The sequence below is a fragment of the Dendrobates tinctorius genome, unplaced genomic scaffold (assembly GCF_039654945.1).
Source record: "Dendrobates tinctorius isolate UK_male_01 unplaced genomic scaffold, ASM3965494v1 ptg000151l, whole genome shotgun sequence".
In the NCBI taxonomy this organism is placed as follows: Eukaryota; Metazoa; Chordata; class Amphibia; order Anura; family Dendrobatidae; genus Dendrobates; species Dendrobates tinctorius.
Genome location: NW_027361818.1, coordinates 20,018,711 through 20,035,670, shown reverse-complemented (window position 1 = coordinate 20,035,670; position 16,960 = coordinate 20,018,711). Strand labels below are relative to the sequence as shown.

At 42.6% G+C, this 16,960-nt stretch overlaps 1 protein-coding gene across 1 annotated transcript; it reads left to right on the top strand.

Annotated features, from left to right (window-relative positions):
* The first annotated feature begins 13,620 nt into the window (after positions 1-13,620).
* LOC141049967 (olfactory receptor 11L1-like) lies at positions 13,621-14,562 on the top strand. Its single transcript, XM_073546809.1, has one exon. It carries the CDS (start codon positions 13,621-13,623, stop codon positions 14,560-14,562), a length of 942 nt encoding a protein of 313 aa, XP_073402910.1.
* The last annotated feature ends 2,398 nt before the right edge of the window (positions 14,563-16,960 follow it).

Genomic DNA, 16,960 nt, shown 5'->3' with positions numbered 1-16,960 from the left:
AATATATGTGTGTTAGTAGATCTGAATTATTAACAAGTTTGGTATGTATCTACCTGGTTTTTATTTAATTTGTGCATTCTAAAATGTTACATTTCTGTTGTTCTTCTGCTTCCTGTCCACTGGCCTGTCTTATGCCGCCCTCCACCATGAGTTTCTCATTGGAAGATCTACCATTTCTGGCATAGTCAGGTCGACATGTAGTGAAATATGGTCAAGACTACATCAACTCGTCATGCCCCAGCCCAGGATGGAAGACTGGTTGAGGACATCAAGGGACTTTGAGGAGGAATGCCAGTTTCCTAATTGTATTGTGGCCCTTGATGGCAAACATATCCGGGTGCGTAAGCCGCCGAACTCTGGCTCCCAATTCTTCAATTATAAACAATACTTTTCTGTTGTATTGTTGGCTCTGGCTGACCCTCAATACAAGTTTATAATTGTTGACATTGGGGCCTATGGAAGGATGGGAGACTCTAGAGTCTTCAGTACTTCCATTATGGGTCGGTAGCTACGCACCAACCAGTTGGATCTACCATCACCATGCCAGCTACCAGGCTCCACTCAAGAATCAGTCCCTCATGTCCTTGTGGCAGATGAGGCGTTTCAATTAATGCGCAATGTCATGAGGCCATATCCCCAGCGCAACCTGGACCATCACGTGCTCGGCGACTGGTGGAGTGTTCCTTTGGCATTCTTTGTGCCAAATGGCGTGTACTCCAGTCTGCCATTCAGCTGAGTGAACAAAATGTTAATGAAGTAGTTAAAGCCTTTGTGGTTCTTCATAACTTCACCAGGATACATGATTGTTCCTCCTCTGCTGGTGTTGTGCGTGGGTGGGACAATGTGCGTAGGGCGAGACCACCTATCAACCCTCAACGTAGACCATTCACTGGGTTCAAAGTGCGTGATATTTTCACAAATTACTTTATGTCACCTGAGGGGGAAACTTCTTGGCAAGAGCATGCTGTGTCTATGTTATAATTTTTTGGTTTATGTCTGTCTAAATATATATATTTAAACTCCTTATGATTCTATGACTGTTTAATTGCATTGGTAAGCGTATGTTAGTATGCTGACACCGTTTTTTAAATTGAGACAGAGACGTAAAATGTAGTAGACAAATGTTTACTTTTGGCTTTTTTTTTAAGCAAAACATATTATTGCCATATGAGAAATGTGGCAATGGGCCAAATTGGCCTTTGTGCAGATGTGAAAATTGGGTACAATTAACATTTTCGGACATATAAAACAAACAAAATACCATTAGGCAATAACAAAATGGCAATATTATAAATTTTGGTACGTCGGGGAGGAGAAGGCGGAAGACCAGCCTATGTTTGCTGCTGGCTACTTTGCCCAACTTGGCCATCGCCTTGTGTGGGGGCATACTGTTGCCCATGATGTGGGTAGTGTACTGCCTCCTGGGATTGTGCTTGGTACTGACCAGAGTGATACTGGAGAGGGGCCTCTTGTTGGGTCTGGTAGGCCCGTGTCTCAAACTCACCAATATAGCCATGTCATCCCCAACTAGGTTGGGACCAGCCTCCAACACTGGGTGGGAACAAGTGGCCATATTGGTGAGGTTGGCTAGAGCCAGACATATGTGGCTGCTGTTGGAAAGGTTGGGTAGGGGGAGGAAGGGGGTGAGGTGTAGGCCCACGTATTTGAGGATCCTCAGAGCCTGCTTGAGCAAGCATGTGTGTGGGGTGTCTAAGGCGCATTAGATTTCTGGGTGAAAGCTGCCACCTCTCCAGATATTCAAATAACTCATATGGGGTATTGTGGTGTGTGCTTGCATCAAGCATGATCTGAAAACATCCTCGAATATGGAGCCTCACCTCACGGGAAAGGGCACGAAGATAAAGGGCCATGCTGCGTGAGTATGCCTCCTCGCCATCATCATTATTGACTCTAGTCAGATAGTTCAGTACCTCTGTGTCCACATTGGTACGGGTATCTTGGGCAGGGATATGGCGCCTTCTTCTTCCTCGCCGGGATGGTACAGCAGGCTGTGGGGAGCCCCGGATCTGGCCAGTTGGGCTGCTGCTCATGTTGCCCTGCTCCTCCTGTATGGCTGATGGTGCAGCAGCAGACGGTCCTGCTTGTGGATGTGGTCCTGGTGGTGGGGTTTGTGGCGCAGGCACTGGGTTTTCCTGAGAGGAATCTTCACCCATGCTTGTTGGAGGGGGAGAAGATGGGCCAGCCACCTAATTCCCTACAGACCAAGGATCTATGATGGGCTCGGTATCTGAGCCAGTTCCTCTCTCCGTAAGGTTGGACTGAATTCTGTTATGAAATAGAACAGAGCCAAAAATAAAGCATTTTTTTTGGCCCTGTAAAGTATCTGTGTAATGTGGTGTGAGGTATCTACTTACGGTCTCAGATCCAGAATAGGAGTGAGGAAGGAGAGGCGGTCATAATAGATGTATTTCCTCTTTATGTGACCCGCATCACCACTCCTGGACCGCTGCTGACGTTCCCGCCTGTATTGGTCGGGATGCTGCGCCAGCGTCTAATCACATTTTCCACTGCAATGTGACAGGAAATATTCTCAATTTCACATATCTGATAGGTCAAATTTGCTACCAGTAATAATAATAATAATAATAAATTTTATTTCTATAGCGCCGACATATTCCGCAGCACTTTACATTTCAGAGGGGATTTGTACAGACAATAGATATTACAGCATAACAATAATCACATAGATCATAACAGATACCAAGAGGAATGAGGGCCCTGCTCGCAAGCTTACAGTCTATGAGGAAAGAGGTAGACACGAAAGGTGGGTGGTAACAGTTGCCCTGATTGTATGGACCAGCCATAATGTTAAGTGTGTAACAGTACAGACACAGAGGGCTAATGGATGCATAAAGCATGTGGGAACATGATGCCAGTCGCCTAGGCATGTGGCCTTCTGGGGTGTGCTTTCTACCCAGGGTGGCATACACAGTTGTGGCCAAAAGTATTGACACCCCTGCAATTCTGTCAGATAATACTCAGTTTCTTCCTGAAAATGATTGCAAACACAAATTCGTTGGTATTATTATCTTCATTTAATTTGTCTTAAATGAAAAAACACAAAAGAGAATGAAACAAAAAGCAAAACATTGATCATTTCACACAAAACTCCAAAAATGGGCCAGACAAAAGTATTGGCACCCTCAGCCTAATACTTGGTTGCACAACCTTTAGCCAAAATAACTGCGACCAACCGCTTCCGGTAACCATCAATGAGTTTCTTACAATGCTCTGCTGGAATTTTAGACCATTCTTCTTTGGCAAACTGCTCCAGGTCCCTGATATTTGAAGGGTGCCTTCTCCAAACTGCCATTTTTAGATCTCTCCACAGGTGTTCTATGGGATTCAGGTCTGGACTCATTGCTGGCCACCTTAAAAGTCTCCAGTGCTTTCTCTCAAACCATTTTCTATTGCTTTTTGAAGTGTGTTTTGGGTCATTGTCCTGCTGGAAGACCCATGTCCTTTGAGAGAGACCCAGCTTTCTCACACTGGGCCCTACATTATGCTGCAAAATTTGTTGGTAGTCTTCAGACTTCATAACGCCATGCACACGGTCAAGCAGTCCAGTGCCAGAGGCAGCAAAGCAACCCCAAAACATCAGGGAACCTCCGCCATGTTTGACTGTAGGGACCGTGTTTTTTTCTTTGAATGCCTCTTTTTTTCTCCTGTAAACTCTATGTTGATGCCTTTGCCCAAAAAGCTCTACTTTTGACTCATCTGACCAGAGAACATTCTTCCAAAACGTTTTAGGCTTTTTCAGGTAAGTGTTGGCAAACTCCAGCCTGGCTTTTTTATGTCTCGGGGTAAGAAGTGGGGGTCTTCCTGGGTCTCCTACAATACAGTCCCTTTTCATTCAGACGCCGACAGATAGTACGGGTTGACACTGTTGTACCCTCGGACTGCAGGGCAGCTTGAACTTGTTTGGATATTAGTCGAGGTTCTTTATCCAACATCCGCACAATCATGTGTTGAAATCTCTTGTCAATTTTTCTTTTCTGTCCACATCTAGGGAGGTTAGCCACAGTGCCATGGGCTTTAAACTTCTTGATGACACTGCGCACAGTAGACACAGGAACATTCTTGTCTTTGGAGATGGACTTGTAGCCTTGAGATTGCTCATGCTTCCTCACAATTTGGTTTCTCAAGTCCTCAGACAGTTCTTTGGTCTTCTTTCTTTTCTCCATGCTCAATGTGGTACACACAAGGACACAGGACAGAGGTTGAGTCAACTTTAATGCATGTCAACTGGCTGCAAGTGTGATTTAGTTATTGCCATCACCTGTTAGGTGCCACAGGTAAGTTACCGGCGCTGTTAATTACACAAATTAGAGAAGCATCACATGATTTTTTGAACAGTGCCAATACTTTTGTCCACCCTCTTTTTATGTTTGGTGTGGAATTATATCCAATTTGGCTTAAGGACAATTCTTTTTGTGTTTTTTCATTTAAGACAAATTAAATGAAGATAATAATGCCAAAGAATTTGTGTTTGCAATCATTTTCAGGAAGAAACCGAGTATTATCTGACAAAATTGCAGGGGTGTCAATACTTTTGGCCACAACTGTATAATTGGGGCATCCAGGTCAGATACACAGGGGCACAATAGTTCATGTATCAAGTAACTACACTTAATAACTTGGTTGGCTAGGAGGATGAGGAGCGTGTGGGCTGGGCCAAATTATGGCAGTGTAAAACCATGGGTCACATCAAAATCTACCCATCTCATGAGGCAAAAAGTCCAAGCACAGGAAGGGGGGGGCTGATTCTAAATGCATTTTTTGAAGTGAGGTAATTTTAAACAGCTTTTGGGTTGTACTTACTCAGTTGCTGCTGCTCCTCACGTGGCCGATCACCAAAATCGTGGAACATCTGGCGACATATGCACCTCCATGACGCCTCCTTTCTTGCCCGGTTGGCATAATGGACATAACGTTGGTCCCAGAGTTCTGGCCGCTCCTGCACTAAGACAATCAGCATCTCCACAGTGAGAAAATATGGCGCCATGACGCTGCTGTACTCCGTGGAGGCGTACTTCCTGGATGTCTGGAGCGCTTTTTGAGCTCATTTGCATGTCTAGGCTTCCTGATGATGGATTGGCCCATTTCCTGTCACCTGCCAAAAGACCTGCGTATTTCTCGCAAGTCAAACGTGTGGTTCGTGTGTAATCCATTTTTTTTTTGCGCACCCATAGACTTGCATTGGCGTACTACGGGCGTAGTACGCTGACAATCGCAGCATGCTGCGATTGGCACAGACTGTAGAATACGGACGAGAAATATACGGCTGTTGGGAGCTGCCCCATAGAGAATCATTGCTCCGTGTGTAATGTGTGCTTTTAACGCATCTCACTCGTCCGTATTCTTCTCTAGTGTGACCCCGGCCTTACAGGCAGAGCCGAAGTCCCAAGCACACACGACCCAAATTATAATGAAAATGATACTAGCACATGGCCGTGCGCACCTGAGAACTTTTTTTATGTTCCGGGACCTTGCTAGTGGACCAATCCAGACTTGCCACAGGACTTGCGCACCTGACATCCGAGCACCAATGAGAAGGTGCCTCACAGAGATACTCAGTAAGGTGAAATCCGGACTTAGGCTCCAGAGTGCAACGCTGCATGTGTCTTCCAGTAATCACTATAGGTTTGGCTGGAGAGCCAGCAGTAACTATACATGCAGCAGAACCCTGGGCAAGGTGCTGGGACTGGAGTCTGGGCTGAGCAGTCATCCCAGGGGCAGAGCCTGAATGGGAGACCACAGCACCAGATGAGGCTTGGGATCTATCCCAAACAGCGGGAGAATCCTGGTGCCTAACAAATGATAACACCAAAGCTTTTTCTCCACTCGTGGTTGGGTGAAGCCATTTATTGTCAAACTACTGTGTTTTCTCTTTTTAAATCATAATTACAACCTGAAACATCCAAATGACCCTGATCAAAAGTTTACATACCCTGGTGATTTTGGCCTGATAACATGCACAGAAGTTGACACAAATGGGTGTGAATGGCTACTCTATGAGTGGAGAAAAGGTTTTGGTGTTCTCATTCATATTCTCTGAAAAAAGGCCAAGAAAGCAAAAATTCTGCCGGAGTGTGTAAACTTTTGAGCACAACTGTGTCTGCTCTGGACCAGTAGTAAGCCGAGGGCCAGGCCACCTAGTAATAACATCTATGAAGCTTCAAACGTGGCAGCTTGGGCTGTGGTCAATCTCTGGTCGAGTCCCAAGCTCTGAATCATCCTGTTCAAACAGATCAAAAATGTTTTTGTATCTTACTTGATTTTTGCTCAGTGAATAACTTTACTTTCTTTGTTTGGAGTAAAAAAAATTAAGAGAAAGTTAATGTCAAACTTTGCGAACGTCAGCAATCCTTAGTATCATTTTCACATGTAATTAGATCACAAGGGAAATCTGCAAATGTCTTTGTGTTCAGTTTGCTGTTCCCTTATTCTTCTTCTATCTGAACACTAAAGATATATAAACAGGATTGTTATATATTACGAGATTTTCCAGGAGGTGACCTGATCTATGCTGAATCTACCAGCACATGTAAGTGTTTCTTAAAGAAGAGATTATTTATGGTTATATTAGTTAACAAAAAAGCACAATTCCACCAAGTTCAACCGTTCTTGATCCGTTATACAACGTTTATTTCGAACCTTCACCGGCATTTGCTATGAGAATAGCATCCAGGCGTTAGATACTGACTTATTATCTGCCATTACTACTTCTTGGTATTTAGTATCCTGTAGTTTGATTTCTGTAACTGTAGAGATGTAACAAGCCTTTTCCTATAATAATCTCTACAGATGTAGCATTTCCTAACATGATGCGCATATGATAATCCTGCAAGGTTTCTTGGTACAGAAATTTGTAACTTTGTAAGATTTAAAAATGCTATCTCTGAGAATCAGATTCATCTTACATGTAATGGATGTTCCCTATTTATCTTTAAAGAGGACTTATCGCCAAAAATATTATATTATTAAAATATAAAAAATGTAGATACATGTGTTTTATGTAAGATGTATACTGACTATTTTTAAAGTCAATATTTGTCTAAAAACCTATGTTTTGCACCTATTTTTCAATGGAAGTGCACCACCATCTTGTGGATGGCAATGCTTCTCACTGATGTTTCTGACCACTGTAAGGTTGCAGCCGGAAAGGTCCTGAATCGGAAATATGTGTCACCTACATAGTTAGCCTTGGTGATGTGAAGCCAAGATAGCAGTTTCATGCAGCTTTAGGCTGCTGTTATGGTTTTATATGGGACCAGATTTCTGGATCTGGGTTTTAGGAGGAGCTAGAAGAGCAGGGTGGGACTGGCTGCACTCATATCTCCAATCCAGACCGTGCAGCCTCAGAGGTTGTCTATGAGTGAAGGTAGAAAGATTTATTATTGAAGGTTGGTCAGACCCTGCTAAAGAATGGTTAAGAGTGGACTGTACTCTAAACAAGTGAGCCTGTAACATCTGAAAGAACTGTTTTGGTTTTGTTGGACCTTTGTCTCAGAGAAAGGCTATTTGTTTTTAGTTATGCTGAAGGAGCAGGATATTGTCTGCCTGTGTAAAGACCGCTGACTACCACAGTGACCGAACCTCAACACCACGCATGCTTCTAATAAGCAAGAGCAGGTAGAGAGTAAAAGTGCGCTGCTCACAGAGACACACTGCTTCTCTATCATTATCACTGATCTGCGCTATGATCACATTGAAAACGCTCCAATCAGAGGAAAGAACAGTGATAGTGATGAAGTGGTGCTTCAGTGCGCAGGGAAACTGTGATACCGCTGGTGAAGGGCGGTGTGGTGGCAGTGAGTGATCTTCTGCGTGTATGGTATCATCTCCTGGTCTCTCTCCTCACTCCGATCAGGGCACAGACCAGTGGGGCAATGATAGATGGCAAGGCTGAGGAGCGGCAGGGAAAACTCTTCTTATAAAGTAGCAGTATGTCCCCGGGAGCAGCGTTCACTCACTCCCCAACACGGAACATGGTATCAGCTATGGAGTAAAGAAGCACCTCTACGGCGGGGAATTTTACCGACAGTTGCATTAGCATATATATTCTCAAATTATTAAATTAATTTTTAATTACTTATATGTAGATTTTTTTTAGATATTTATGTAATATATTAAACTGAAAAAGGAGGGATCATTTTTTGTGACCGTAACTTTTTAAAGTCTTTGTAGGCAATAAATCATGGGACAGCTTTTGATATCACCACGTCAGATGAGATCACCTCTAAGATGTCTTTTTCTAGCCACGTAGCCCATTGAACCTTTTTTGAATAAAAACTTTAGGGACAAGGAAGGGCAAAATAGGACAGTATCCAGACAACAGGCATTTCAATGTGTGTAAACTGCTCATCTGGTGGTGTCGTGAGAAACCTCAATCCTTGGAAGGGCTCAGAAATAAGTGGTCCAGCAGCTGCTGCTCTGCAGGGTGGTGGATCCAACATAGAGTGAAGCAGATGTGGAGAAGCGGATGTGCTGCGCTGCTGGCGACTCAGCAGATAGAGATGTCAGAAAACACTTGAGATGGTTGAGTGGAAAGATTGGTTTTATTCTCAATGAGTTTCGACATGCACTGACTTCATCAGGAGACCACAAGTCTCTTTGTCTCTCCAATATCCATTTTACGATGTGGAGCCCAAAGCAAATCCTGCATTCAGAAGTTATTTATGGAAGAGTAATATTACAGAAAGATGGCAGATTTTATCTCTCATTTATTAGCTCCAAAGTTTCTTATTTGCTTTTGAGCTGCAGCTTGTTATTGTGGACTACGTTATAGCCTACTTGGAGCCAGAATATCCAGGTTCTTCTTATAAAGTCTGTAGATTTATTACATTTTTATTTCATTTTTCCACTATCAAACTTTTTACAATATTTGTTTTATCACTTTCTTGATATGCATTAATAATAACAATTCTTAATTTTTAATCTATATTGCTCCAATACATTTGTCAGCATTTTGCATTTCAGGGGGGACCTGTGCAGACATTAAACACCTCACAGAGTAAACCCATAACTCGTAATTCATGATTTATTGGTTATTCGTGCAATGAAAGCAAAACTAAATTATCGTTATGCAAAAGACCTTCCTTAAAATTCAACTACAGTATCTGTTTACAATATTACAACTATTTTAATGATTTTAATTTAATTGTATTATGTAATACTAAGTTTCTACAGATCATTGATTTCATCCATCATAAATTTGCAGACAATTATTGTGCAATTTTCAGAATGCAGTGTACACTAAAGGCCCCGTCACACTAAGCGATATCGCTAGCAATATCGCTATAACATCACTGGTTTAGCGATATCGCTATGTCTGATACTTACCTCCGACCGGCTCCCCCGCTGCTCATCGCTGGTCGTGCGGGAACGTCCTGGACCGTTTCTCGTCGGGCGCTTCCTGCTGGGCTTCCTGTGGCACCGACGAGCGATGCGTGGACGCGGGCGGGAGGACGTCAGGATCGCCGCGTCTAACAGGTAAGTAGCGACCCCCGACCGCTGCTATGTCGCTGGTGAGATCTGCCTGTGTGGCTGCTCACTAGCGACCACTTAGCGATGCACCAGCGATCCATATCGTTGTCGGGATCGCTGGTGCATCGCTAAGTGTAACGGTACCCTAAGTTTCTACAGATCATTGATTTCATCCATCATAAATTTGCAGACAATTATTGTGCAATTTTCTGAATGCAGTGGACACTAAGATATGTGAAAGCCAACTCGATAAAGGGTCTAGGAAGTCTTCCAGCATAACCAAGTAATTACATCTACAAGGAAGCTACAGTATATCACAAGGCTAGCGCTGGCCAAAATATCCATGGAAATTTATCCTCCCTCAAATTGAGTAATACTAATACAAGGAATTACTATAACAGACATGTTAGAAGTGACAGCTCCTCTATAAATGCATTGACTCAGAAGAGATGTCTCCTTTTGTTGTAGATCTTGTCCTCTTTTCCGTTCTTAGTTGCGTTCAGCCCATTATTGACTTCTTATGACAACTCCCTTAGAACAACATAAATACAGTCCTAATCCAGATTAGAGCCCTAAATTAGGTATCACCTCAGACCAGACACGTTGATAAACTAAGACTCCAAACCACTTACATAATTGTACCCTCCTGAATTGAGAAATCAAACCATAAAGGACATTATTCAGATCTCAGATCAGACTCCTACACTTTTTAGTGGTGCGTAGGTCAGGGCAACGCTGGTGGATATCTGACCCAATCACGTTATGTTTGAAAGATAATTTATCAGCTATTTTGATGAGATTAAGAATGTTGATAAAGGGGCCTGTTTGGAGAAAAAAAAAACAGTAGTACAAATGCATGCAGGGGCCTTATGATAATAATAATTTTTTTTCTATAGCGCCAACATATTCCATAGCACTTTACATTTTAGAGAGGACTTATACAGACAATAAAGACATTACAGGATAAACATGTCTCAGTTATCCAAAGACGTGAAGGCTCTGCTGCTCGCAAGCTTACAATGTATGAGGAAATAGGGGAGAAACGAAAACTGAATAGTAAAACATACTTGTATTGTACGGTCCGACCAACAATAAAATACATAGGTGACACAAATAACACTGCATGAACTGGTTACCAGCAAGTATGTGCACAGTACAGACACAGAGGGCTGATAAGTGAGTGGAGGGTATGTGAACAGATGAAGGTTTTGTATGGGCCAAACAGGGATGATTAGATAAGAGAGGTGGGGCATTAGGTCAGTCTAAAGAAATGCATTTTTAGGAATTGCTTAAAACTGGGTATTGGGAATTAATCGGAATTAATCGGATCATCCAGGGTAGTGCATTCCATTGAATTGGCGCAGCACTTGAGGAGTCTTGGAGATGGGAGTGAGAGGTTATGATTATAGAGGATGTTAATCTTAGGTCATTAGCAGAACAGAGGGCGCGGGTAGGGTGATAGATAGAGATAAGGGAGGAGATGTAGGGTGGTGCAGAACTGTGAAGAGCTTTGTGGGTGAGAGGGATAAGTTTGTGTTGAACGCTGCATTGGATGGGTGACCAGTGCAATGACTGGCAGAGGGTAGAGGCGTAGGTGTAAAGGTTGGAAAAGAATATGAACCTGGCTGTTGCATTCTGGACAGATTGGAGAGGACAGAGTTTATGATGTGGCACAAGGTTAGAAGAGGGGTCAACACAGGTACTGCCCTTGGCATGGAGTGGTGCATTAGGGGTATTCAAAAGAAGAGTAAGGACCTTTCCATCTCATTGGCATATCAAAACGGAAAATGTTAGTAAACTACTGGTTTTGGTACAGATTTAAAGTGTCAAAAAAGAGGGAAGCAGTGGACGAGGAACATCACAGCATGCTCTTTAACATGGCCTAGCACCTCAGGTTCAGACTAATAAACCCAGTGGTAGACTGACACATCCCTGTTCCTTGAATGTTAAGCACTGACCATAATGTCACAGAATAGTGCCACCTACCAGCTGTTTTGCGGTCAGTGAAAATAAAGGTCTTTTTACCCCATCAAAAGGCATACTGATCAATGAAAAAACATTTATTTTGTCATGATTCAGGCCGGGGATTGTTTCTTGTTATTCTCTCCCCAGTCTGGTCATGCAAGGGTTAACTCTCCTGCTTTGTCTTGGGATCTGTGTTGCTATTTCAGTCCATTGAGGCTGACAGGCAGCATCAGTTATAGTTCCTGCCCCAGGCTTGAGCAGCTGACCCTGTTACACCCTGGTTTTTCCTCTGCCCATTTACTCCTGCTACCCCGCTTGTCTTAATGTTTTCTCCCCATGCTTTGTCTTCTTGGTATGTTTCCTGGCTTGCCCTCTAACCTGTCTAACTATATTTTGTCGCTGATATCTCTGCTCCTGGCTGGGTCTGACTTCTCTGGCTTGTACTTGACCATTTGTATTGTGCTTCCCCCTAGTACTGCATTTCCTGACTGTTGCTGACCCGGCTCTTCTGACCATTCTCTCACCACCTAGTAGTTCCTGCGCTGCCGCATTGCTGTGCTACACTGTGAGTGCAGCCTCGCTTCCCTCACCAGCTCCCCGTGGTGGAGGTTGTGCTATACTGCACTGCAGCAGCATTGCATATTTTTTGCTTAATATTATTTATATCTGTTTCGATGAAATATCACATCTCAACCGAAAAAATATTGCTCATAAACATCAAATATTGTTCAAAAACATCAACTTACATGTTTGGATATTACTACAGTATTTGTTCAAGAATGTGAATCTTTATAAGCGTTACCAGAAGATATTTACTGGCAATAAATCATTTTTTGCCTGAAATGAATCACTCTGTTTTCCAAACATCTGGAACTTGCCTACCTTGGAGGATGCCAATTGGACCGCTAAGGGCCCATGGAAGGTGATTGACTGCCACATACATTAACTTCAAAGGCAGACAAGAACTTATTTGTCATATAGGCAGGCCGAGTGACTTTACAGCCCTTGGATAGAAGGTCCAGTTAAGGTAAGTCTAATCTCCATGGGCTTTGGTGATGATGACTAACATCAAAAGGTGCATCTTTACTGTTCTAAAAAATAAATTGTAAATGATGTGAATTTCTATATTATAAACAACTAGATGGAGGCCGGATGCTATCACATCGGGATGGCGGTAATGTCACGATGGGGGCAGGCTTTGCAGCATTGAGAATCTCCCACCATGTGGTCACCCACCTATCTACTCTCTCTTTCCCCATGTGCTGACTTCTCCTGTCTGTGCTCTCTTCTTTAACCTGTCTACCCCATGTGTTATCTCCCTTGTCTGCTGTCTCTCTCCTTCCTGTGCCGTGTTCTCCCCTCATGTGCTGTCCCGTTTGAGCTGTCTCCCCCCTGTGCTCTGTCTCTCTCACCCCTGTGTCTGACCGTGTACAGAACACACCACAGCTCCTGGGCAGGGGAAGAAGCAAAAGACAATACTGACAATGCAGCAGGAGATCACAGAGGATACATTTTGCGAGGTAAAATATTGTTTAAAAACAGTCAGTGAAATATTTTACCTCACAAAATGAATCCTCTGTGATCCCCTGCTGTAATGTCAGTATTGACTTTTTGCTTCCTCCCCTGCCCAGGAGATGTTGTATGCCAATTATTAAAAAGAACTTTCGTTGGTGGGAAAACCCCTTTATTATGACTGGCTTCCTCTGCCTGTAGATACATCACGCATCTGCCGCCGGGATCAGCTGAATCATTCACTTCTTCTGCGTGGAATTTGTGCAGGCGCAGTGCAACGGTGTTCCTCTGGTGGTACTATGCAAGAGGCTGCGTGAGTGTGAGAGTGTGTGAGTGTGTGTGTGGTGCGTACCACGTATAGAGTGTGAGTGTGTGTGGTGCGAAGGCGTTCCGCTGGTGGTACCGCACAATATGTTCGTACCAGCAGCAGTTTCGATATTGAGACACCCATCTCTTGGGTGTCCATATACGGCGGTCAGTGAACTTCCTCCACTTGGAATTCTGGGATATGGTGACATCTGGACGGAACAGGAAATTAAAACATTACAAGGCAATTAAATAAGTAGATAGGACTCTCATTTCTATATAAAGAAGAAAAAACAATTTAACTTTTTCTTTTTCTACCTACAGATCATGTTTCAGAAAAACTCAACTTTAGTCACAGATTTCTTCCTCACTGGTTTCCAGAATTTTGACAACTACAATAAACTTTTCTTTATATTTGTGCTCAACATTTACATCATGACTGTCATTGGAAACCTTCTTATTATCACAATGGTGTCCACCAGTCATCTTTCACAGTCCCCCATGTACTTCTTTTTGAGCAACCTGTCATTTTCTGATTTTCTATTCTCCTCAAACATTGTCCCCAATATGATGCACATTGCCCTAGAAGGTGGAAGCACCATCTCATTTTCTGGTTGTCTTATCCAGTTCTATATTTTTGCGTCTTGCACTACCACTGAATGTTATCTTCTTACTGTCATGGCCTTTGACCGATTTGTGGCCATCTGCGTCCCGTTACGTTACCCTTCAGTCATGAACAGTAAGCTTTGCCTGCTTTCTGCAGTATGGTCATGGTTACTTGGTTTTATGTTTATGCTCATAACCATCTCATTGCTTTGCCAATTGGACTTTTGTGGCAGTATGACCATCAACCACTTCTATTGTGACTTCCTTCCGATGTTAGAGCTTTCTTGCTCAGATGTATCACCCATCATCATTGAAACATTTGTCCTTGTCAATATCATAGTCCTATTGCCTTTTCTAACTGTCTTAGGTAGCTACATCTCCATTTTCTGGACAATCATTGGGATACCTTCATCTACAGGAAGAAAAAAGACCTTCTCTACCTGCAGCTCCCACCTGCTTGTTGTAGGGACTTATTATGGTTCATTGCTGAGTATATATTTATTTCCTTCACATGATCAATCCAATAACATTAACAAGATATTATCTCTTCTGTATACTTTGGGGACACCGTTGCTAAATCCAATTATATATTATTTCAGGAACCAAGAAATCCGAAGGCAGTTTTCTAGAATTCTCTTTTTCATTAAAAACTTATGCAAATAAATATCCAACTATTCCGTCACGTTTCCTGCTTCTGTGGTACAGGAAAGGAACAGGTCAACAATCATCTCAAAATTATTAGCAGCTGGGGACATTATGATAGATAACAGCTCAAGCATGGTAGGGAATTGTAGATATTATGAGCATAACACACTTTAGTCAACAAATGTCCACTGATCCTCCTTCTTAGTAAGCGATTAGTGGATGGGAATGATGCCCTTTATACCTTTAAACCCCACTGTCATTTGGGGTTTCCCTAGGGTCCTTCTTTAATCTATGACTCTTCTTTTCTTTAGGTCTTTTTCTAAGTTATCCTTACATTTCCTTAAAGAGCATTTTAAAAGAAAAATCTGCAGTCAGTAACTGTGACTGCAGACTGACAAAGCTTGAAAGTGCAGTTCACTTCCAGATGTGAACAGGTATGTGAATGCAATGGCACAAAGGGACTCAGTGGTTACAAAAACAGACGGTTATTTATTAGCACTACCCTTGGTTTTGTAACTTCAGTCTGGCCCTAATCCTGGTACCCTGAGCATGACCCTGTACAACAACAACCCACTGATACTACCGGCTATTGGTAGCATGGTGGATTAGTGGTTAGCACAGTTGCTTAGTAGTTCTTGGGTCTTGAGTGAAGAAGGACAGTCCTCTGGATGTTTAGATAAGGCAGGTTCAGTCAAACTGTTACAAAAAGTTCGGGTACCAGAACAGTACCCAGACCCGAGTCCGAACCTGGACTCCATTCACTTGAATGGGGGGCCCAAACATCCAGTATTTGACATGTTGTCATGTGTATGACAGCATGGCAAACACAGGTTATGATCGCATGGGAAGGACCCCACTCTGTTTTCTTAAATTATTTGAACAATTTAAAAAATCAATGTGGAGACCCCTTCTATTCTTGATAACCAGCCTTGCAGAAGCTGACAATTGAGGGTAGCAGCCCCCAGCTGTGAGTTTTGCCTGGCTGGTTATGAAATATGCAGCGTAACCCATGCCATATTTTTTTAATTATTTATTTACAGCACAGGCGTCGGCTGATGAATTCTCCCATCAGCTGCCGCCTGTTCTCTCTGTTATTAGCGGCAGCAGGTGTTGGCTGATATGAGCAGTAGTCCCATCAGCCAGCACCAGTGACCAGATCGACAGTAAAATCAGTAATGCCAGTAAGAAAGCCATGATTCCCAAGCTGTCAAATGACAGCATGAGCCTGCAGCTGTGATCGGAGGTAAATAGTTTACCTCCGGTCACTGATTTCGGCTGATGAAAGTACTGCTCCCATCAGCCTAATATTATGCAAAAATCCAGACTCATTGTATGTCATGCACAATTGTGCTGTGCCCTGACGAAAGCATAAACTCCACTACAAATGATATGTGAAAACAGCAGAATGACAGGAATTTTTTAGATATAAAATTACAAAAGTTTTGTTAAACATCAAAAAGACCACAAATAACACACACAAGAGTAAAAGCAAATGTGCTCAGTCAGACACCACCAAGGGACAATGGGCCTCCATATGAAAGTACTTATATATACTGTATGTCATACACCAGGCATACAAAAGTTAACACGTCCCATGACAGATCCCAAATGGCACCAAAACTGTAATGGGGCTACTTGTTAAATAACAGGGGATAAGGTAACCCTCCCTTTTAGTCCTGATAATACTCAAACTGGTCCTGTACAAAATATAGCTCATCCGGAGATTATATAGGGAGAGAGAAGGGGGAGAAAGTTTCTTCTAACCAAATATAGTATCAGCGCCCAGTCACTAACCAGTATAATGTCCGGATGAGCTATATTTTGTACACAACCGGCTTGAGTATTAGCAGGACTAAAAGGGAGGATTACCTTATATTTTTTAAATTATTTGTTTACAGCACAGGCGTCGGCTGATGAATTCTCCCTTCAGTACTTGGAACATAAAATCAATAGTACCGAAAATGACTAGACAAAAAGTACAGTGATAAAGACAGCAGACCAAAAATGCTAGAATTACCTGGGAAACATACATACAGCACTTGCCAAAATTACGAGACCATCACATCAAAACCCTGTCATGGCCAACCCAATCTCCAGACCTAAACCCCACTGAAAACCTCTGAAATGTAATCAAGAGGATGATGTATAGTCACAAGCAATCAAACAAAGAACTGCCTAAATTTTTGCCTCAGAAACAGTGGGAAAGACTTGTGGAAAGCAGCCAAGACGTATGAAAGCTGTGATTAAAAATAATGGATATATCACAAAATATTGATTTCTGAACTCTTCCTGAATTAAAATATTACTATTGTTGTTTCTAAATGATTATGAACTTGTTTTCTTTGCATTATTTGAGGTCTGAAAGCACTGATTTTTTTTTTTTTAATTTTGACTATTTTTGCTAATCCTGGAGTTC

Coding starts and splice junctions, on each gene's coding strand:
- LOC141049967 (XM_073546809.1), top strand. CDS start 13,621: ATGTTTCAGAAAAACTCAACTTTAGTCACAGATTTCTTCCTCACTGGT.